This window comes from Martes martes (genome assembly GCF_963455335.1).
Source record: "Martes martes genome assembly, chromosome: 16".
Classification (NCBI taxonomy): Eukaryota; Metazoa; Chordata; class Mammalia; order Carnivora; family Mustelidae; genus Martes; species Martes martes.
In genome coordinates, this window is record NC_137904.1 from 50,266,095 (window position 1) to 50,286,957 (window position 20,863).

A 20,863-nucleotide genomic window follows, 5' to 3' on the forward strand; every position below is an offset into this window, starting at 1 on the left:
ACAGCTCGCGGGGGGCCGCCTTGGCCCCTCCCCGGGCCGGCGCCCCTGCCCAGGCTGGCCAGGAAGCGTCGGTCCCCGCCCCGCTCGCTTAGGCCCGCAGCCGGGGGACTTTGGAGTCGGGGAGGAAGCAAGCGGGGCGGGGAGGTGGGGGTGTGTCGGAAGGCGGCGGCGGGGTTTTATAATCCGCAGGCCGGGAGCCGCGCGGGAGAAGGGGCAGCGCCGCGCCGTGCACCGCGCACCGCGCCATGGGGGCCGCGTCGGGCAGTGCGGGGCGGGGGCCGCCGCCGCCGCTGCCGCTGCTGCTCCTGCCGCTGCTGCTCCTGCCGCCGCGGCCGCCCGCCGCCCTGGCGCTCCACCCCGACCTGGAGCCCGGAAACTTTTCCGCAGACGAGGCCGGGGCGCAGCTCTTCGTGCAGAGCTTCAACTCGAGCGCCGAGCTGGTGATGTACCAGAGCACGGTCGCCAGCTGGGCGTACGACACCAACATCACCGAGGAGAACGCGCGGCGCCAGGTGGGCGCGCGGGCCCGGGGCGGGGGCGGGGCCCGGACGCCCAATCACAGGCCTGCGGCTGGGCGCTGGGGGGCGGGGAGTCACGGCCGGGCGCGCGCCCCCGGCCCCTGAGCCTCGGGGACCCGGTGGGACCCGCGGACGCCGCCGACCCCGCTGCGCCCATCAGACCCGCGGTGGATGTCCCAGCACGGTGCTGGGCGCATGGTCCGTCCCCAAGAACCAAAATGGATAAGGCTGGCTCGCCTGACCTCGAGTCACCCCAGGTTGCAGCGCTCTGGGATGACATCGGGCTGGGTCAGGGGCAGTCTTCTCCGAGGGTGCCCTCTCTGCTCTGGGCCCTCATCCTCCGTAGCCGCTACCTACGCGTCTCTCACTGTCCCTGTCACTGCTCATCACTATCTACCCTCCCCTCCGCCCGCCTCTCTTCTGGCCCCAGTTTCTGCTCCGCCGCCCACCTGAGGCAGATTCCCCCAGCTCCTGACCCCCAAGAGGAAGGAGCAGTGCTTCCCCAAGCCCCAGTGTCCAGAAGACCCTGGCCTTCCTCCCCTTGCCCAGCATCATGGCCTCTGCTGTGTCCCCTCTGGTGCCCACAGGAGGAAGCAGCCTTACTCAACCAGGAGTTTGCTGAGGTCTGGGGCCAGAAGGCCAAGGATCTGTACGACCCAATCTGGCAGAACTTCAGCGACCCCATCCTGCGAAGGGTCATCAGCGGTGTTCGCACCCTGGGTCCTGCCAATCTGCCTGTGGAAAAGCGGCAGCAGGTGGGCCTGGTGGGCCGGAGGGGGGACGCAGATGTGGCCAGCATGCCTCCCAGGGCTGCCCTGGGCCAGCGGGGGGGGGGGGGGGGTTGAAGCCTGGCGGGAGGGGGCTCTGGGGTCTGTACACACCCTGACTGGGAAGCCTCTGTGAGCACAGAACGGCTCCCTGAAACACTGATTTCTCCTGGAGTTGGAGTATAGAAAGTGAAATTCAAGAAAACAGATGAAAAGGGGGTTTTCAAAATTTTGCCATAGTCCGGTGTGGTTTATGCGCTTCTGAAAGATTGAGGAGGACTGAGAGGGCATTGAGGCCAGAGTGAAAGAAATTTGCCCTCACTGCGACGTGGTGACCGAGCTGGACTTGAAGCCCATCCCAAATTCTAAGGACACTTGTTTCCACCTCCGTAGGCGGCCTCCATGGAAAGGGGAATTAGTATATTAGTGATCAGAATGTCCTGAGTGCCACAAGGGGCCTTGGCCAAGCCACATGCCCTCTCCGGGCCTCCTTTTCATCCCAGCAAAAAGAGGAGGGGGCAGCCCAATGGTCTCTGGGGGCTGTTTGATGCTAACATTTTCCACACTCTAACTCCCCAGTACAACTCTCTGCTAAGCAACATGAACAGGATCTACTCCACAGCCAGGGTCTGCTTCTATCCCAACAAGACTGCCATCTGCTGGTCCCTGGACCCAGGTATGGCTCTGTCTCTAATTGTCTCTGTTGGGGCTTCCCAGCCCTCCCCCACAGCCCTGCTGCACCCAGGAAAAGGGTGTGTTTAACAGGAGGCCCATGGAGGGAGTGGGTAAACCAAAGGCATTGACCTCCAATTGGGACTGGACTGTCGGATGCGCCCACCCCTGCTTCTGGCACACTGATTTCTCATACCTCCAGCCTCCAGCTCCCAGCCCACCCAACTCCCACCCCCATGGGTGCTTTGGCCTCTCCCATCCCCACTAGCCTTCCTCCTGGCTGCCTGGTTTTGCCCTTTCACCAGTCCTCTGAGTCTCCCAAGAGCCCTCCACAGAACATAGACTCCTTGTCACTTCTGCCTAAACCTCCCCGTCTCCCCCGACACCGACACCCCCAACAACGAGGCAGCCTGAGGTTAGCTGCTCCAACCCATGAGCCATGAAAAGTCTGTCTGGGTTTTGGCCTCTGGATGGCCCCTTTGTGTGTACTGCCTTAGAGCCTCACTTTCCTAGGGACCAGGACCCCTCTTGTATAGGTCCCAGCCCCAGCCCACCCAGGCTGCAGGCGGCCCTTGGCTTGGGGGGCATCATGATGTTGAGGAAGTAGGTAGAGATGGTGAGGACTGGCGTGGGAGCTCTCCTGAAGATGGCTGCTGCCTTCAGTGGAAACAACTGACCCCCCTCACCCATGTCCCAGAGCTCACCCACATCATGGCCATCTCAAGAAACTACGCCCTGCTACTCTATGCCTGGGAGGGCTGGCACAATGCCGTGGGCACCCCGCTGAAGCCGCTGTACCAGAACTTCACCACCCTCAGCAATGAGGCTTACCAGAAGGATGGTGAGTTGACCCACCCCACCCCTGGTGTGAGCGAGCGCTGCCCTTCCCAGCTTGCCAGGGCTCTCCCATCCACAGTCCCCTCAGAGCCCGACCCCTGAGGCAGACAGAGCAGCAGTCGCCATATTCCGACTCAAGGTCGCCCAGCCAGTGGATGGTGGCACTGGCTGGAGCTGCACCTGCCTTCCTCGGGGCTGCTGTGTGGTCCTCGCGCTGCCCCTCCCGGCACACGTCGGAGCCCCAGCACTCATCTTTGCCGTGCTAGGATCTGTTTAGCTGGAGTTGAAACAACCCTAGTTGGAAAATCCTAGAGCGGCAGTCCCTCAGCCATCTTTCCCAGCTAGCTGGCAGATATGCAGGCCCCGAGCCCGGAGGATGGGGAAGCAGGAGCTGACCACGGAGGTGCCAGAACCTTGGGTCTGAGCTGCACCCCAACACCCCCCTCAGGCTTCTCAGACACAGGGGCCTACTGGCGCTCCTGGTATGAATCACCCACCTTCGTGGAAGATCTGGAGCACCTCTACCATCAAGTAGAGCCCCTCTACCTGAACCTCCACGCCTACGTCCGCCGCGCACTGCACCGCCGATACGGAGACAGATACATCAACCTCAGGGGCCCCATTCCTGCACATCTGCTGGGTGAGGACCTTGCCTCGCTTCCATGCGTGTCCCACGGATTCTCCTCCTCGTGTCTCCCGTTATCGAGCCCCATCCTGTGTGCTCCCCCACGCACGACCCCCGTGGCTCACTCCACAACCCCATGAAGCAGGCGGCCCTTCTCAATCACCACAGCTGTTCCTGCTTTTCAGACGGGGACCCGGAGGCTTGAGGCGCGTAGAGTTCGCAGAGGGCAGAGGACAGAGAACTGGTGAAAGGTGGAGCTGGGAGTCACACTACAGACTTTTGACTCCAGGTCCAGTGGGGGAGGAGTAATCGTCTTAGATTATGTCCTAGGAAGCAAGCCCGGGCTTGGCAGTGTGAGCCCAACTGATGCTGCTGGGGTCCTTCCTGCCAGGGTCCTTGCCAACCCTGGGGAACCTGGAGCATTCGGGAGCGTGAGTGGGCCTGAGGGGGCGAGCAGGCTGCTACCCTTGAGTGCCCAGGGTCCGGGTGCCAGGGACCCAAAGGGCTGTTCGGGGACACACCTGGGGAAGCAGGCCGGAAGGAAGCCGGCCAGACAGAGAGCTAAGCTGACTGGCTCCCCTCCTCTGTCTAGGGGACATGTGGGCCCAGAGCTGGGACAACCTCTATGACATGATGGTGCCTTTCCCTGACAAGCCGAGTCTCGATGTTACCAGCACGATGGTGCGGAAGGTAAGCTCGAGGTTGGGCTGGAGTGGGGGGCAGCATGAAGGCGTCAGACATGGGGGGAGGGGCAGGAAGATGGTACAGGAGGGAGATGGGTCTCCCCCTTTCTACAGAGCAGTAGCCCGGAGTGTGCATGCCAGCAGTGAGCTGCGGTCTGTGTCCGGGGCGAGATGCCGGCCCCTCCCTCCAGGACCCCACAGGTGGGGTGTGGGCAGCCGTCTACTTTTACTGACCCACTGTGGTTAGTGGGGGCCCTGCCTCTGGGAAGGGAGGCCGCCAGAGCGGGGACTGGGCAAGGAGCTGAGCTAGGTGGGAGCCGCAGTGAGCTCCCACAGCTGGTCCCTGACGTGTACCTGCTCCCCGCTCCCTCCCGCAGGGTTGGAACACTACACACATGTTCCGGGTGGCGGAGGAGTTCTTCACCTCCCTAGGGCTCTCGCCCATGCCTCCTGAGTTTTGGGCAGGGTCCATGCTGGAGAAACCAACTGACGGGCGTGAGGTGGTGTGCCACGCCTCTGCCTGGGACTTCTACAACAGGAGAGACTTCAGGTCTAGACGTGGGAGGGGGAGGGGGGTCTGGAGCTCCAGGAAGGGTGGGCAGACTGGGCACAGAGAAGCCAGGTCCCCAAACCACCTCTTCCCTGAGCCCTGACACTCTCTGGTGGGGCTGGGTCTATTCCAAGGCTATTGGGCATAGGAGACCCCTTAGGCCGCCTTCCTTTGGCAGCTTTGGCAGGCAGCAGCGCTTCACATTGGGATGGAGGAAGAAGGCCCTGAGTGTGGGCTGGGGCAGGGCAAAGGATTTGTATGTTTCCACCAGCTCCTTCGAGCCCCAGGGCAGTGCCCGGCTGGCTCCTTTCCCTTAGGCGCCGGCCTCCCCGTGCTCTGGTGCTTGCCCTGCCCTGTCCTTCACCCTCACCCTCGCCATCTCCCTGCCCCAGGATCAAGCAGTGCACGCGGGTCACTATGGACCAGCTGTCCACGGTGCACCACGAGATGGGCCACGTGCAGTACTATCTGCAGTACAAGGAGCAGCCCGTCTCCCTGCGCCAAGGGGCCAACCCTGGCTTCCACGAGGCCATCGGGGATGTGCTGGCGCTCTCCGTCTCCACTCCTGCACATCTGTACAAAATTGGCCTGCTGGACAATGTCAGCAATGACATGGGTATGGGGGGTGGAGAGGACCCAGCCCGGCCCCCCCTGGACCCCATTCCAGCCCACGCTCCCTCCTGCCCTTCCTGATTCTGCCTCTCCGCCCCAGCTCAGGCAGGTTTGGGCATCCGCCTGGAGCCTCACAGCTCACCCCAAGTTCCAACTGGACACTGCCCAAGGGCCCTCTTCCAAGCAGGGCTCCATGGTTGTGACGGGCGGCCTTCCCTTCTCTGCATCGGCCACCCCCACCTCATGCTGGCTCCGGCCCAGGCCCACCCTATTCTAGCTGGACCCCCATCTCCCTCTGACCTCCCCCTTCTCGTCTCCTCTTCCAACAGAAAGTGACATCAACTTCTTGTTGAAGATGGCACTGGAAAAAATTGCCTTCCTTCCCTTTGGCTACTTGGTAGACCAGTGGCGTTGGGGGGTCTTTAGTGGGCGGACCCCCCCTTCCCGCTACAACTTTGACTGGTGGTATCTTCGGTGAGTAAAGAGGGATCAGGAAGGGCCTAACCCCAAGTTTTCCCTCCTCCCTCTCCTGGGCCCCCAGGAGCCTCCTGCCTCCGTCAGTCCGGTCCCATCCGCTCTAATGTTGTCCCTACCCTTTTCCCCACCCATTCTTTTCTACCCAAAACTCCCTCCTCTGGGAAGTCTCCCAGAGTTCACCAGAGGGGGACAGGATGGCCTGGTGGGAATGCCTGCTTCACAGCATTTTCTGCAAAGGCTAAGTCAGCCTGTCCTGAGGCAATTTACCCATCCTCTTCTAGAACCAAGTATCAGGGGATCTGTCCTCCAGTTGCCCGAAACGAAACCCACTTTGATGCCGGAGCTAAGTTTCATGTCCCAAATGTGACACCGTACATCAGGTACCAGTGCCCCTCCCCCCACCCAGTTCGGTCACACTGTTCGTCCCCCTCCCCCTTCTCAGGGCTGATCCCCACACTCTTCTGGGCACCCCCCAAGGGCCTGGGGTTTCAGTGGGCCTCTTTCTTGAGCTAGGGTGGGTTCTCCCTTCTCCCCCAAGGCGGCCCGTGTGGTTGGTGCCTGGCCAAAGGCTTCCCCACCACTCGCCCTGACGCCCGCCCTGTACCTGCAGGTACTTCGTGAGTTTTGTCCTGCAGTTCCAGTTCCATCAAGCCCTGTGCAAGGAGGCAGGCCAACAGCACCCACTGCACAAGTGTGACATCTACCAGTCCACCCAGGCGGGGGCCAAGCTCCGGTGTGTAGGGGGAGCAGCAGGGCCAGTGGGAAGGGAGGGGAGGGGAGGGGAGAGGTGGGGAGGAAGACATGTCTGGAAGGCAACTGGCTGCCCATGGGAAAACCACAAGGCCCAACTGGGGGAAGGCCCCTTCCTCCCCTCCCAGCCCCTTTTTTTTGTCCTCAAGGATTTACAGAGCAGGCCTTTGGCGGGTACAACACAGGATGATGTCCCGGGCCCCTCGCCAGAGCTCCTAGTCCCGAGAGTCTTAATGCTGGTGCTCTGACAGGCCAGGGGGCACGGAGGTGGGCCAGGGGCCGGTGTCGGACGGTGGTCTGAGCGCCCTGAGCGCCTCCCACCAACAGGGAGGCGCTGCGGGCAGGCTCCTCGAGGCCCTGGCAGGAGGTGCTGAAGGAGGCGATCGGCACGGACACCCTGGATGCCCAGCCGCTGCTCGATTACTTCCAGCCGGTCTACCAGTGGCTACAGGAGCAGAACGAGCGCAACGGGGAAGTGCTGGGGTGGCCCGAATACCAGTGGCGGCCTCCGATGCCCAACAATTACCCACAGGACATCGGTAAAGCCCGGAGTGAGGGTGGGGCTGGCTAACGTAAGTTCTTGGTTCTGGGCTCTGGACTCAGGCTCTGGTTCCTGGTCAGCCACTCCCAGCTGGGCCCCGGCACCCTGCCCTTAAGGACCGTGCAGCCTAGCACCCTTAGCTCATCACGGGGCCTTGGGGTGGGAATGAGCATGCCTTTTCCCCAGCATTCTAGGGAGGGGGTGCCCAGATCTGAGGCCCCCCCGGGGGCAAGTTGGCGGGCACACTGCTCTATGAGGTCACATTGCAGGCTCCGCTCTTATTGGCCGGGGAACTGTGGCTACAGGGCTCTGCTCTCCTGCGGCCATGGGCCAAGGTTGGGCTGCTCCGGGACTACCCAGGCTCTTCTTCCTCCTACTCTGCTGTGGGCACCCCATGCTGGTCCCCAGCCAGGAGACAACCCACCAGGTGACAACCAACCAGGCAACAACCAGCCAGACAACAACCACCAGCCAGGCAACAACCAGCAGCCAGACAACAACCAGCCAGGCAACAACCAGCAGCCAGACACCCCAGAGCCCAAGTGGGACCAGCTGGGGGGCGGGGCGGGGCCTGGGGGGTAGCGGGGTAGGAGCAGGAGGCTGGGGCAGGGGCAGGCTCAGGCCAACGCGCAGCAGAGGGCAAGGGGAGGCCTGTCTGTTTCCCTCCACTTTGTTCCACAGGCATGGTGACCGATGAGGTTGAAGCCAGCAGCTTTGTGGAGGAGTATGACCGGAGGTCCCTGGTGATATGGAACGAGTATGCCGAGGCTAACTGGAACTATAACACAAACATCACCACAGAGGCCAGCAAGATCCTGGTAGGGGCCCTGCCCCCGCCCCATGCTCGCGCACACGCGCACACACTCATGCACACCGGCGGCCCACATGCGAACTCCTGCCCCCAGGGACTGAGCCTCAAAACCCAAGACAGCACAGAGCAGGCTGCCCCCTCCCTCCCTTAGGGCAGGGGGCGTGGGGGGAGCCTATCAGAATTTGTGAAAAATACAAATGTAATATTTAAAATAGTACTCAACTTCAGATTTGGGTGGGCATATACTCAATGCCTAAGGAAGTTGTCTTTCTTTACCAAGCAACCTGTTGTTCATAGCAGAATGATTTGCACAGACACAGGGGAGACTAAAGCTGGGTTTTTAGGTTGAAAGCCCCTGTTTGCCACCACAGTAAGGACTCGCGGCCCCTCACCCCTTCCCAGCCTGTGTGATGTGCTCACAGAGCACATGTGCTCCAGAGGTGAGCTCTGGAGAACCGTTTCTTGAGGACCACTGTGAACGTTACGGCTGTTGCCTCCTTTAGTCCTCATCTGTCTTTGCAAAACCGGTGATCTTGTTCCCATTTTACAGATGGGACCCTGAGGCTCCGAAAGGCCACAGAACTAACACCAACCTGTCCCCATCCTAACAAGATACATGGGGTGCGTCCCCTTCTGTCTACCAGGAATGTCCTGTGTGACGCTGGGTATCTGTTGTGGGGCACACACTGCATTCAAGACCCCATAGATGGTCCAGGTTGAAGAGCAAAGGCAACAACTTGACAAAACTGCCCCGTCCCACGGCAACACCCAGTCCCTTCCACTCCCCCCGTGACCCCTCCACCTCAGAGGCTTCTCCAAAGCTCCCAGGCCTCAAGGCATGGTTCCCTGTGTGCCCTCAGCTGCAGAAGAACATACAGATGGCAAACCACACCTTAAAGTTCGGCACCTGGGCCAGGCAGTTCGATGTGACTAACTTCCAGAACGCCAGCATCAAGCGGATGATAAAGAAGATTCAGGACCTAGAGCGAGCAGCGCTGCCTGCCAATGAGCTGGAGGAGGTATGTGGCTTGTGGGGAGCAGGGAATGGAAGGTCCAAGGTCAAGACCAGGTCCCACCTTGGGGGACTGAGCCCAGTACAGGGTCTGGCCTTCCTGTTGCTTCCTCTTCCTCTGTCGTGACATCTCTCCCGTTGGCATCACCTGTAGAACTCCTGAGAAGGCAACAACTTTGGGAACACGCTCCCCCAGCTCCATAGGTCCCCCTCTGCACATGGTGGTGCCTGGGGCAGAACAGGTAGCAAAGGGGGGCAGCTTGCTCTCTCTCTCCTTCCTCCTGCAGTACAACCAGATCCTGCTGGACATGGAAACCACCTACAGCGTTGCCTCTGTGTGCCACGCCAATGGCACTTGTCTGCAGCTGGACCCTGGTGAGCACACGTGGGGAACGAGAGGGAGGGTGGGGAAGGCTGGCGTGGGCAATGTTAGGGGTACTGGCCCATTGAGGGGGTTAGGGTCCCCTGACTCACAGGGTCAGCGTGTCCAGGAGATTCACTCCTCTGTTTTCCACCAGTGGGGGCTTCTCTGCCACCACCGAGGATGGGCACCCACTTTACCTCTGCTCTGATCGTGGCTCTCCATGGGTCCGTGCTTCTGCTCCCTCTGGGTCCCCCTGGACTCCCTCTTTTCCTCTCTGCACTCTGCCCATCAGAGTAGGGGGTACCTCTGACTTGTCAGCTGAGTGCTTATACCTGCAACTAAGGAGAGTAACTCTAGGTCCCTTCCTTCCTTCACCCAACCCATGTCTTTCCCACCCTCCCTGGCCTCCTCCTTGCCCCCTGTCCCCCACATTGAGGCCACGGCTCATGGAACCCACCTCCCGCTCGAAGGAATGCCCCGGCTCTTCCTCATCCCCTTCTCTCTCCACACTGGCTGGACGCTCGAGTACCTGTGCACAGATACGTTCCGTTCTCCCTCCTGACCCCATTCTCCCAAGGGTTGGGGAGCTAGAGCCATAAACATTCTTCCTGAGGAATCACTACCCAGAAACCATCTCTTCCTGGCCCTCTGCCCAAGTCCCTCATTAGAACAATGACAAATAGAAGGGGAAATGGAAAATAAACAGGAGAGAGAGACAGTTTTCCTGAGACAGGGTTTGACCTATGGTTTGTATACACAGGGAGGCACGCACAGAGCTGCGGGGGGCGTATGCGTGCCTGTGTGCGCGTGTGTGCATATGTATGTGGAAGAGCGTAGCCTTCAGCCTCTCCCTGCCGCTGCCCCCCGCCCCCCCCACCCCCGTCAGTTAGCCTCTTAATCCAGGCCCGGGCCATCAGATCAGTGCCATTAGTAAAACGAGGAAGCACCCACAAAAAACAATACTCGCATCAGCAGAGGGCAGAAGTGAAATTCTCACAATACATTTTTTCCCAAAACAATGCATTTGAATATACTTTCTCAGGGAGAAGTAGATATCATGAAGCATATTCTGAAATAGGGAGAGAGCACAAGTCAGATAGTAAGGTACAGATGGTCTCAAAGGGTGTCTGCTGTCTTCTGGCTCAGGCCTGGGGGCCAAGAGCAGGCACCACCCCGGGTGTCAGGGTGGGGGACTGCGAAAGTGCCACGTGAGCTCAGGCCCTCCTTGTCCCAGCTCTGCCAGGTGTGTGTCAGCTCCGTGCAAGCCATATGGAGAAGGCTACACGCACAGTGTGGCTTTGACCAGACCCAGACCTAGGACTCCAGCCTTCCTGGCGGCACTGGGATGGCTCTCTGTACTTTGTCTCTACGGCCATCCTTGATTCCGTCCAGTTTGCCAGCAATCGGTGCTAGATGGCCTAGGCCTCATGAATACTCAGAGACCGATGGGGAGTGTGCCCACTCAGGGCCCTTGTGCCCCCATTTGATTTTTACACCCCCCCCCATGAGTGCTGGCATATCCCCATTTGAAAGATAGGGGAAGAAGGGTCCCATGACTCGTGAGGTTATTTTGGGGTCAGTGGGAGACTAGACAGGAACTCAGGTCTTGTGCCCTCTAAGCCATTTGTCCCTCCCACGGAGGGGGTGAGCAGGAAATCCGTGGTGAGCAGCAGCTCTGGAGTCCGGGCCTTTGGTTTGTGCCTGGCTGGGCCACTTCCTGGCTGGGGGAACCTGCCATGTCACCAACACACTCATGTGAAGGCCAGTGCACCCCTCACGGGGCTGTTGCAAACTTGAAGTGGCGTGCAGGTCCCCTGAGCCCAGGGACGGCCACCAGGAAGCCTCTGTAGAAAGCGTAGGAGCCTTTCTCCCATGTCCCTGGACAGGCTGCCTGGACAGCCCTCTTCACGGGATCTCCCAGCTGGACCCCGGCCTCAAACTCCTATGACCCAGTCCACTTTACAGGAGGTGGGAGTTGAGCCGAGGGCTCGAGGTTCCAGCCCTTCAACTCCTTCCAACTCCTTCCCGCAGATCTGACGAACCTCATGGCCACATCCCGGAAGTATGAAGAGCTGTTGTGGGCCTGGACGAGCTGGCGGGACAAGGTGGGGAGAGCCATCCTCCCTTTCTTTCCCAAGTATGTGGAACTCGCCAACAAGGCTGCCCGGCTCAACGGTGAGTCCCTCCGGCCATTATCGCCGGCTCTCGGGTCCCAGCCCCGCTGGGGCCCTCAGAAGGGTCCTCGGAGCCTCCTACACTTGCTGAGAGGGAGGTCCCTAGAGGAGGCGGGGCGGAGGGTGCTCAGGGACTGGTCGGGTGTCCCCTCTGCAGGCTACGAAGATGCAGGGGACTCCTGGAGAGTCATGTATGAGATGCCGTCCTTGGAACAAGACCTGGAGCAGCTCTACCAGGAGCTGCAGCCGCTGTACTTGAACCTGCACGCCTACGTACGCCGGGCCCTGCACCGCCACTACGGGTCGCAGCACATCAACCTGGAGGGCCCAATTCCCGCTCACCTGCTGGGTGAGGACACGTACCTCAGGGCGGGCCCGGGAACAGAGCCCGGATGAGGGAGGGTGGGACCAGTGCTGTCCAAAGGGCGAGGAGAGGCTGGGAGGGACCGTCGGATGGCGCCTTGGGCGGAGGGAGTGTAGACTTGAGGCTGAGGGAATGTTGCCAGGGCTGGGGTGGGGTGGCAGCTAGGTGTGCGGAGATGAACCCCCTGCTTGTCTTGAGCACCCCATTTGCTACGGAGCCCCATGGTACAGATCACCCTGATGGAGCAGCGGGAGGATTCATAATAAGTTTACGGGAGACCCTATCACCCATCCCCGCTCAAGGCAGCGCGACACTGGGGGTGCGGGCGAGGGAGGGGCTGGGAGTGAGAACCTGGGCCTCCCCGAGAGGCGGCATGTGAGCAGAGCCTTCAAAGATGAGAGAGGATCCCACAGATGGAAAAAGTAGCGGTAGAGAGAAGGGCAGACTGATGCTCAGGCCGGGGCAGAGGGAGTTAGGAGCACAGAGGACAACATGGAGAGTGTAGAGCCATTGCAAACCTCTGGAGCCTCGTGTTTTCAGGGCTTGTAAGCTCAGATGCCCAGAAGGCAGGAAGTAGGCAGTAGAAGACAGTGAAGGATGGTGGGCAGGGAGGCAAAACAGAGGCTCCCGGGTTCCTGTCCGTCCCTGCTGGGCCACTGAGGACACAGCCCTAAGGGGCTTATTGCTATGAGTAGAGAGGCCAGACAGGGCCACAGACCATTTGCCAACCACGAGAGAGCCCCCAGAAGCTTGACCAGGTTTGGGGACCTTGTAGCCCAGGAGCCCAGCCATCCTTGACCTGCTCTGGTGTGACCAAGAATATCTGAGGAGATATCAGCTTGATGACTGTAAAACACAGACCCCCAAAGGGGAGGCACCAGGCCCAAGTGGCCCCAGGAGCAGGAGGCCGAGCTGAGACTTTGAACTAAGACCTTAGCACTCAGAGCAGATAATGACTTCGTGCACTGGATGTACAGGCTGAAGACCCATGTGTGTCGAATGCCCGGCACCATTTGCAAACAGCAGGTGCTCAAGAGAAGCCGTTAAGATCCTAAGACGGGGATCTGGTTCCCTTTTCATGGGTGATAATGCTGAGTCTAAGAAATAACATCGGTCTCTCCTCTCTCTCTGCCTTCTCTTCCCTGGCCTGCCTCCAGGAAACATGTGGGCTCAGACCTGGTCCAACATCTATGACTTGGTGGTGCCCTTCCCTTCAGCCCCCAAGATAGACGCCACAGAGGCCATGATAAAGCAGGTGCACACTGGGCCCCTCGTCACACTTCTGCCCCTCCAGGGCAGCCTCTGGGCACAGGGGAGGGGAGACCTCTGCCTCAGTGGGAGATGGGCCTCCGATTCAGGAATTCTCTCTGGCTTGGGCTTTTCCCAACCCCCACCCCAACCGCAGCACACAGTGTAGCCCCTTAGTCCCCAGTTTGGACAGAGCTCCCTCTGCTTGCAGGGCTGGACTCCCAAAAGGATGTTTGAAGAAGCAGACAAGTTCTTCACCTCCCTGGGGCTGTTACCTGTGCCCTTTGAGTTCTGGAACAAGTCAATGCTGGAGAAGCCAACCGATGGGCGGGAAGTAGTGTGCCATGCCTCTGCCTGGGACTTCTACAATGGAAAGGACTTCAGGTATGTCCAGGTAGCAGTCAGGGGACTATATCCTGAACCCAGTGGGCAAGGAGACGAGCCAAGTAAAGGTTCTCCTATTGTCCCGTCAGCCAGAGTGAGCAGAAACAAGCACAGGGACCAGAGCTTAGGATGAGGGTCGAGAGCCTTGGGCCTGACCCCAGCTTGGCCATTGACTTCCAGTGGGAGAACATTGTCTACCAGGCAAGGGTCTTCTCAGGCACTGGCCAGTCCCGGATGTGAGCACTGTGGGAGCTGCCCAGGCTTCTCTCACTCTGCAGAGGCCCCTGCTTGTAGCAGGCCATCTTCCTGGCAACATGTGCCTTGACACAGAGAGGTACCTGAGGACACTGGGGGCTTCACACAGGCCCACCATTAGCAGAGGCTCAGAATCTGTCTTCATCAGAGGATCGTTATCTATTGCTGCCTAACAAACCACCCTAGAACTTAGTGGTAGAAAACAATCACTTGTTTAGTTCATGATTTTATTGGTCAGGAGCACCGGCAACATGCAATGGACATGGCCGCTCCTACATACAGTGATGGAGACCTCAGCTGCGGTGGCTCTGGTGGCTGGAGAGCGCGGGGTGGGGACTTGGTTCTGGCTCTTGGTTGGGTTCCTCAGTTTTTCTCCATGTGGCACGTGCTGGGGCAGGAAGTTTCAAGCTGCCTTCTTTACTCACATGTTGGGTCCTTGGGCTGGGATGACTGGAGCAGCTGGGAGTTGATGGACATAGGTCTGTGCAGGCTAGCTTGGGCTTTTGCCCAGTATGAGAGATAGGCAGTCAGATTTCCTATCTGGCAGTTGGCATCCTTCAGAAAGAAAGCAAAACCAACCAGGTCTTTCAAAGGCTAAATCCAAAACTGGCCAAGTCACTTCTACCACACTTCATTGGCTAAAGCAAGTCACAAGGACAATCCAGAGTCAAAGAAGGGAAAGAAGACCCCACCTCTTGGGAGAAGTGGCAAGGATGATCTGCCATTATGGGTGAAGTGTCTTCTTATGAGAGTGGACACAGAGAGGCTAGAACAAAGCAGCCAGGCTTCACTGGACTGCCCGTTCTTGGGTCCCTCTTTCAAAGGCATGAGGGCTGCAACTGTAGGGCTGGATGGAGACAGAATCAAGAGGGTGAGAGCCCTTCTGGGGGGGGGTCTTTCCTTGTATGGGGAGTCATAGGAGAAGGTGGACAGACTCCAACCTGGATGCAGGGAAGCCCTTCCTATACAATGACAATACAATGACAAAAATATGGGATCAACTGAACTGAAGGGCTCTGGTTAGTTCCAAGGGAGAATTTCTTTGGCTCACAAAAGAGACTGAAGAAAGATGAAGAAGGAGGCGGAACCTCTGGTGTGGACAGCTCTGCAGATGACATTTCAGCCTGAGCCAGAGACCTCCTGGGGTGAAGATGTTTGCTGGTGTTGGGCACATGGGATGTAGAATGGCTCAGAATAACTGTTGTTTCCTTCAGGAAGCCTGAGTCTTGGAAGAGGAAAAAAAAAATGTGTGCATGAAAAATCACAGTACCAAAAAAGAAAAAAAAATCATAGCACCCACATTCTAGAAAGTCCTACACAATCATAGCTAAGTGTCCCAATGCCTCTGGAGCAAGTACTTTGCACAGTTAGAAAGCAACATAGCAGTGAGGGCTGGAGTTATTCAGGGAAGTTGGAGGCAGAGAGATGGCCTGAATGACCATACTTTAGGGACTTCCAACCCTCAGATTGCCTCTTTCTCAAGCTTACTTCATGCCTCCTTTGGTTTTCCTTCCAATAATGCTGTGTTCCCTGCATAGAGCATTGATGGGCATGTAGTTCGTATGCAGGGAGGACAGCAGGTCCCTTTGCCCCACTCCTTGTGTTCCAGGATCAAGCAGTGCACCACGGTGAACATGGAGGACCTGGTGGTGGCCCATCACGAAATGGGCCACATACAGTATTTCATGCAGTATAAGGACTTGCCTGTGACCTTCCGGGAGGGTGCCAACCCTGGCTTTCACGAGGCCATCGGAGATGTGCTGGCGCTCTCTGTGTCTACCCCCAAGCACCTACACAGTATTAACCTACTGAGTAGCGAGAGCGGCGGCTATGGTGAGAAAGGAATGGGAGGTCCCGCTGGACAGAGGGACTGAGAAGGGCCAGTGAGCTTGGGAGGCTGTGGGAGGGCCCTTGATGGCTCACAGGCAGCAGCTGGGACAGAACAATGGGGAACAAGGAGGCCACCAGCTCGGTGACCTGGGAGGACAGAACCCTCATACCAGCCCAAGAGGCAGGTCGCTGGACCCAGAGAGGCACAGCCCGCTCCTCCCCTCTCTAGCCGCTGCACACGCATCCAGGCTGAGCTGCTGGGATGTGGCAGGAGGCTGGTGGAGATCTGACGACCAGGCTCCCTTCCCTTGGCAGAGCAAGACATCAATTTTCTGATGAAGATGGCACTCGACAAGATCGCCTTTGTCCCCTTCAGCTACCTCGTCGACCAGTGGCGCTGGAGGGTATTCGATGGAAGCATCACCAAGGAGAACTACAACCAGGAGTGGTGGAACCTCAGGTTCTAGAATGTTCCCGTGAGACTGTGGGTTGTGGGAGGGTCTTCGTCGGTATCTGTGTCTCTGCATGTGGGGTGTGTGTGCGGTGTTTAGAGAGGGGATGTGTCTGTGAACAACACATGAGTCTGTGTGTGTGTGTGTGTGTGTGTGTAAGTGATGAGGGGCACAGGGGCTGATTGTGCACGAGGTACAGCACACCAGAATCTGGAGTATCCAGTGTAGCTCCAGGGGCAAGTAGCTCTTTACTTCAAAAACGCCAACTCTTCCTGACTTGATTCTTCCCAAACCCTCCCTCCAACGTACCTTTCCCCTTGACAGGCTGAAGTACCAGGGCCTCTGCCCCCCAGTGGCCCGGTCTCAAGGTGACTTTGACCCAGGGGCCAAGTTCCACGTTCCTTCAAGTGTGCCTTATATCAGGTAAAAGGGAAGGGAAGAGGCCATTCAGTCTTTGAAGGGCCGTTGCTGCCCTGTGGAGAGTTACCTGTCTGGATGACCCAGAGGGCCTGGCTGCATGACACACAGTGCCTAGGTCACTCACCTGAAACCACGGCTCCCTGTTGTTTCACACTTTTGATGTGATGAGAGTCTCCCCTCCAGGCAGTTGAAAACAGAAACTCTACTGTAATTGGCTAATGGTTACAAGACCTTGGTTGGATAGTTAACATTATTAACCATGACCCATGACCCTTGGCTAGATCATGACCTAAGAACTTTCGGTTTGTTTTGTTTTGTTTTGTTTTTATTTTTTTTTTATTTTTAAGATTTTATTTATTTGACAGACAAGTAGGCAGAGAGGCAGGCAGAGACAGAGAGAGGAGGAAGCAGGCTCCTCACTGAGCAGAGAGCCCGATGTGGGGCTCGATCCCAGTACCCTGGGATCATGACCTGAGCCGAAGGCAGAGGTTTTAACCCACTGAGCCACCCAGGCGCCCCAGAACTTTCTGTTTTTAAACAAGATTGTGATTCCTTTACTATATATTCAACAAATTACCTGTGATAAAATTTGAGTTGTGCCTGGAAGAACTTCTATACACTAAATCCAGGGTTAGAGACCCAGCTGGATCTGGGGCCCTCCCTGGGAGGGAAGGGTCTAGAGAGACCTCAAGAGGGAAGGGCCCAGATGTCTCTGAGCTGCAGAGAGCCCAGACCACCCAAGAGGCAAGGCAGGGGGTGGGATGGGGTGGGGACTGCTGGGTGAGGGCTGCCCCAGGAGGGCTGTGGCTACCTCTAGCCCTTGCCACCTTCAGTCCCAGGAATGCCATTGAGGGAGGATTCATGCTCACCATGCCCATCTTTCCACCCTAGCACCTGGCATGATGTCTGCATATAGTCAAGACCTAATACATAAGTGTGGGTTGGGTGAATTGTTTCCAGAGTCCAGGAAGGGAGAGAAAGCCTGCTCAGATGTTCCAGAACCTTGGGCAGGGGACCAAGGGGACTGAAGGGTACCTCAGAACAGGTCCAACCTGGACAGTGCACGAGGTTGACCTGTAAAAAGGGCCCCTACCTGCCTTCTCCACTGGTTTCCTTCTTCCAGGCTGGCACTAGCTTTCCCATGGAAGCCAGGCCCAAGTGATGGTTAGCTTCTGAGCTTAGTGTAGATAACTCTCCAGGCAGGGGTGGGTGAAGGAGACACATTCCAAATTCTGACCAGCAACCTTGGCAAAGCACTTTTAAGAAATGCCAGGAAAGTCAGTGGCACATGGCTTGTGCCCAGCATTCAAAGTGGGAGGCCTGCACTGCTAGTTTGGGACATTCTGAACCAAGTGCGGAGAATTTGCTGTGGCCTTGACCGGCAGATTTCTACCAGGGAATCCCTGCTGTTTGGGATAAAGGAGATCATTTGCGCTGGCTTCCTTGCCCAGACCACCCTGCCAGATGCATGTGACCCTAGAGCCAACACCTGGCCTCTGCCTGCTTCTAACCCAGACCGCACTGCTTCGGAAGCAACCTGCCAAAACTTTGAAGGGCTCTGCCCTGACCCTCCTCACCCATGAGTGATCACCAGACCTCCTCAGAACAGCCTCCCTGAGATGCAGCGGGAGCCTCTCCGGTGGGAGGCATGGAACTAGGGAGACTTGCTGACCCTGCAGACCAGAGGGTGTGCTCACCCTGACTGGCTGGCTGCAGAGGAAGGTGAGGGGCACTGGGGCTCGGTGGCACAGGTCCCCAGCCACCCCACCCCAGGCCGTGCTTCCCTCCACGCCAGGTACTTCGTGGGCTTTGTCATTCAGTTCCAGTTCCACGAGGCTCTGTGTCAGGCAGCTGGCCACAAGGGCCCCTTGCACACGTGTGACATCTACCAATCGAAGGAGGCAGGGAAGCGCCTGGCGTGAGTGTCCTCCAGCTTTCTTTTGGCCATTTTCCACCCTCTAACCCTTCAGCTTTGAAGAGCCCCCTGGGGCTCTTCTGGGAACACCTGCTGTCGGGGTGCCTGTGCTGGAGATCCCAGGTGGAGCCCGTGCCAGGGCCTTAATGTGCCATCCCAGTAGGGACCTACAGCCCTCTGCGCCCCGGTCATCCCTCCCCTACTCCCACTCCCACTCCTCCAGGCCTGCCCAGGCCTTCCCAATCCCGAAGGAGGTTGATGCTGGGGGGAGGGGGGGAGTGAGAATTAGGTTGGGGGCTGGAGCAGGGAGCCTCCCCTCCTGTCCTTCTGACTCAGTTTCCCTTCTTTGGTGCTCCCCCAGGGATGCCATGAAACTGGGCTTCAGTAAGCCGTGGCCGGAAGCCATGAAGCTGATCACAGGCCAGTCCAACATGTCCGCGTCCGCCATGATGAACTACTTCAAGCCGCTGCTGGACTGGCTCCTCACCGAGAACGGGCGGCACGGGGAGAAGCTGGGCTGGCCTCAGTACAACTGGACGCCAAACTCCGGTACCGCTCCCCGTCCCCCTCCGCCCGAGGCGCGCCCCCAGAGCTCCCGCGGGCCCGGGCCCCTCCGCGGTCCACGCGGGCTGCAGCGGGCCTGACCGGTCGGCCCGCCCACCGCCTGCTCTCCTTGCCTCCCCCGCCCAGCTCGCTCCGAAGGCCCCTTCGCGGGCAACGGCCGCGTCAACTTCCTGGGCCTGCAGCTGGACGAGCAGCAGGCCCGCGTGGGCCAGTGGGTGCTGCTCTTCCTGGGCGTCGCCCTGCTGGTGGCCACCCTGGGCCTCACCCAGCGGCTCTTCAGCATCCGCCACCACAGCCTCCGCCGGCCCCACCGCGGGCCCCAGTTCGGCTCTGAGGTGGAGCTGAGACACTCCTGAGAGGCCCGGGGCGGCCTGGGCCTGCCGGGGAGCGTCCGCCACCGAGAGACCAGACTGGGGGCACGGGGTCGTGGGCGGAGGACCCACCGCCCCCCCCTCACGGCTCACCCCGGCCCGCCCTCCTCCCCCCACCCGGTCCCCCCTCACCGCGCCGCGAACCCCGCGCTGACAGCCCGCCCTCCAGACCGCGAGCCCCCGCGGCCCCTGCCCCCAAATCCCAGGGCAGCAGTCCGCCTAACACGGAGCCCCCTCCTCGTCCCTCTCTGAAGACAATTAAAGGACCTGCCTCCCCCATCTGAGTCTGTGTCCCTCATGGGGAAGCCAGGGGCAGGCACAGGGACGCTCTCCCACCTCCTGGCAGTCAAGTGGGTCACTTCGCTGGGCGTCTTCATCCTCCTCCAAGAAGAGCCTGGGAAAATGTCCTGGAGCTCGGGCCCCAGCACCCACCTCTAGCCCAGGCAGTCGGCCAATGTCCTGCACGGCAGGCGGCCCCTGCCAGCCTCGGCACCAACCCAAGGGGACTCTGGGAAGCAAAGGGGGAGCTGACATTCTGGGCTTCCGGCCTTGCCTTTCCACTTGCTTGGGGAGCCCTGCCCCAACTGTTCCCTTAAAATGGCAGGTCTTTAAGATGGAAGGCTCCGGGCTGTCCTCTGGTTCCCTGGGGGAGAAGCCTTGCATGCGTCTGACTCACTGAGGGCACAGCTCTGTTCCCCTTGGTCGCCTCAGGCTCCTGCCTGCACCAGCTCCACCTCTGCTTGTATGACTAGACCGAGCTCCCTGAGTATCGTCCCTGGGGACCCGGGCCAGATCCCTTGTCCTCAGCTGGAGAGGGGCCCTAAATGCTGGAGCTTGGCAAGAGCTAGTGCTCAAGTAGGGATTCAATGCCCGAGGCTGCCCCTGCCCTCCCCCGAGCTCACACACTCACCCTGAGCCTTCCCTCAGGAAGCCAAGGTGGGCTTGAGGGAGCAGAATTCTTTTTTTTTTTTTTTTTTTTTTTTTTTTTTTTTTTTTTTTTGAGGGAGCAGAATTCTGAGGGACCCTTTAATAACCTTATCATAGAAAATTTGGAAAATAGAGAAAACTAAAGAAGATTAAAGCCCTTTATATGAACACCAAGAGACAAGCACTGATGGCAGTTGATTGTCCACTGTTTTTCTCAGCACATATTTTAAATGAGATCATCCTATGTGACGGTTGTGTATCCTTTTCCCAGTTAACATACAATCTGTTTTTCAGCTATTTAAATGCCAAGTCTAGAACCTGGCCAAAGGGAAGTTGGCAGTTTTCCAGGGCCAGAGGCTCCCATTGTAAGCCTGGTTCCCTCCCTCAGGACACTGGGCCCAGAGCCCGTCCCAGCTTTGGGGATGCCTTGACCCCAGCCAGGCCGAGCCCCCAATAACTTCCCCCAATATCCTTTAGTCCACAGGTTTTTTTTTTAACCCCCAATCTCCAGCTGCCGTGTGTGTGTGTGTGTGTGTGTGTGTGTGTGTGTGTGTGTTGTGCACAGACTAGGTCCTAGGGGCCTGTTCCACAGAGCAGGATGTGGAGTTGAGGTATTTTGGATATGCAAGAGGATAGAAGTTTATGATTACTTAGGACAATGGAATTTATAAACACATCCTCTAAATAGTTCCAAGCCTTCTACCACCAATGACTTTTTAATTACTCTCCTCCCCAGCCTG

The 20,863-nt window shown here is 58.5% G+C and overlaps 1 protein-coding gene across 2 annotated transcripts; it reads left to right on the plus strand.

The window, feature by feature from the left end:
- Positions 1–245: 245 nt before the first annotated feature.
- On the plus strand, positions 246–19,474 carry LOC308357684 (angiotensin-converting enzyme; the record flags this gene model as incomplete). Of its 2 annotated transcripts, none has more annotated exons than XM_080827407.1 (25): positions 246–512; positions 1,106–1,273; positions 1,865–1,961; positions 2,655–2,798; positions 3,243–3,434; positions 4,012–4,109; positions 4,480–4,652; positions 5,045–5,268; positions 5,594–5,738; positions 6,023–6,121; positions 6,352–6,474; positions 6,819–7,030; positions 7,714–7,850; positions 8,704–8,862; positions 9,143–9,230; positions 11,251–11,394; positions 11,551–11,742; positions 12,915–13,012; positions 13,217–13,389; positions 15,254–15,477; positions 15,790–15,934; positions 16,251–16,349; positions 18,142–18,264; positions 18,623–18,810; positions 18,952–19,474. In XM_080827407.1, the coding sequence occupies 25 exons, from the start codon at positions 246–248 to the stop codon at positions 19,179–19,181; spliced, it is 3,942 nt and encodes a 1,313-aa protein (XP_080683533.1). In that variant the 3' UTR covers positions 19,182–19,474. The 2 variants fall into 2 exon arrangements, with proteins under 2 accessions (XP_080683533.1, XP_080683532.1); XM_080827406.1 differs by having other exon boundaries at positions 18,623–18,879; positions 18,952–19,468.
- Between the last annotated feature and the right edge of the window lie 1,389 nt (positions 19,475–20,863).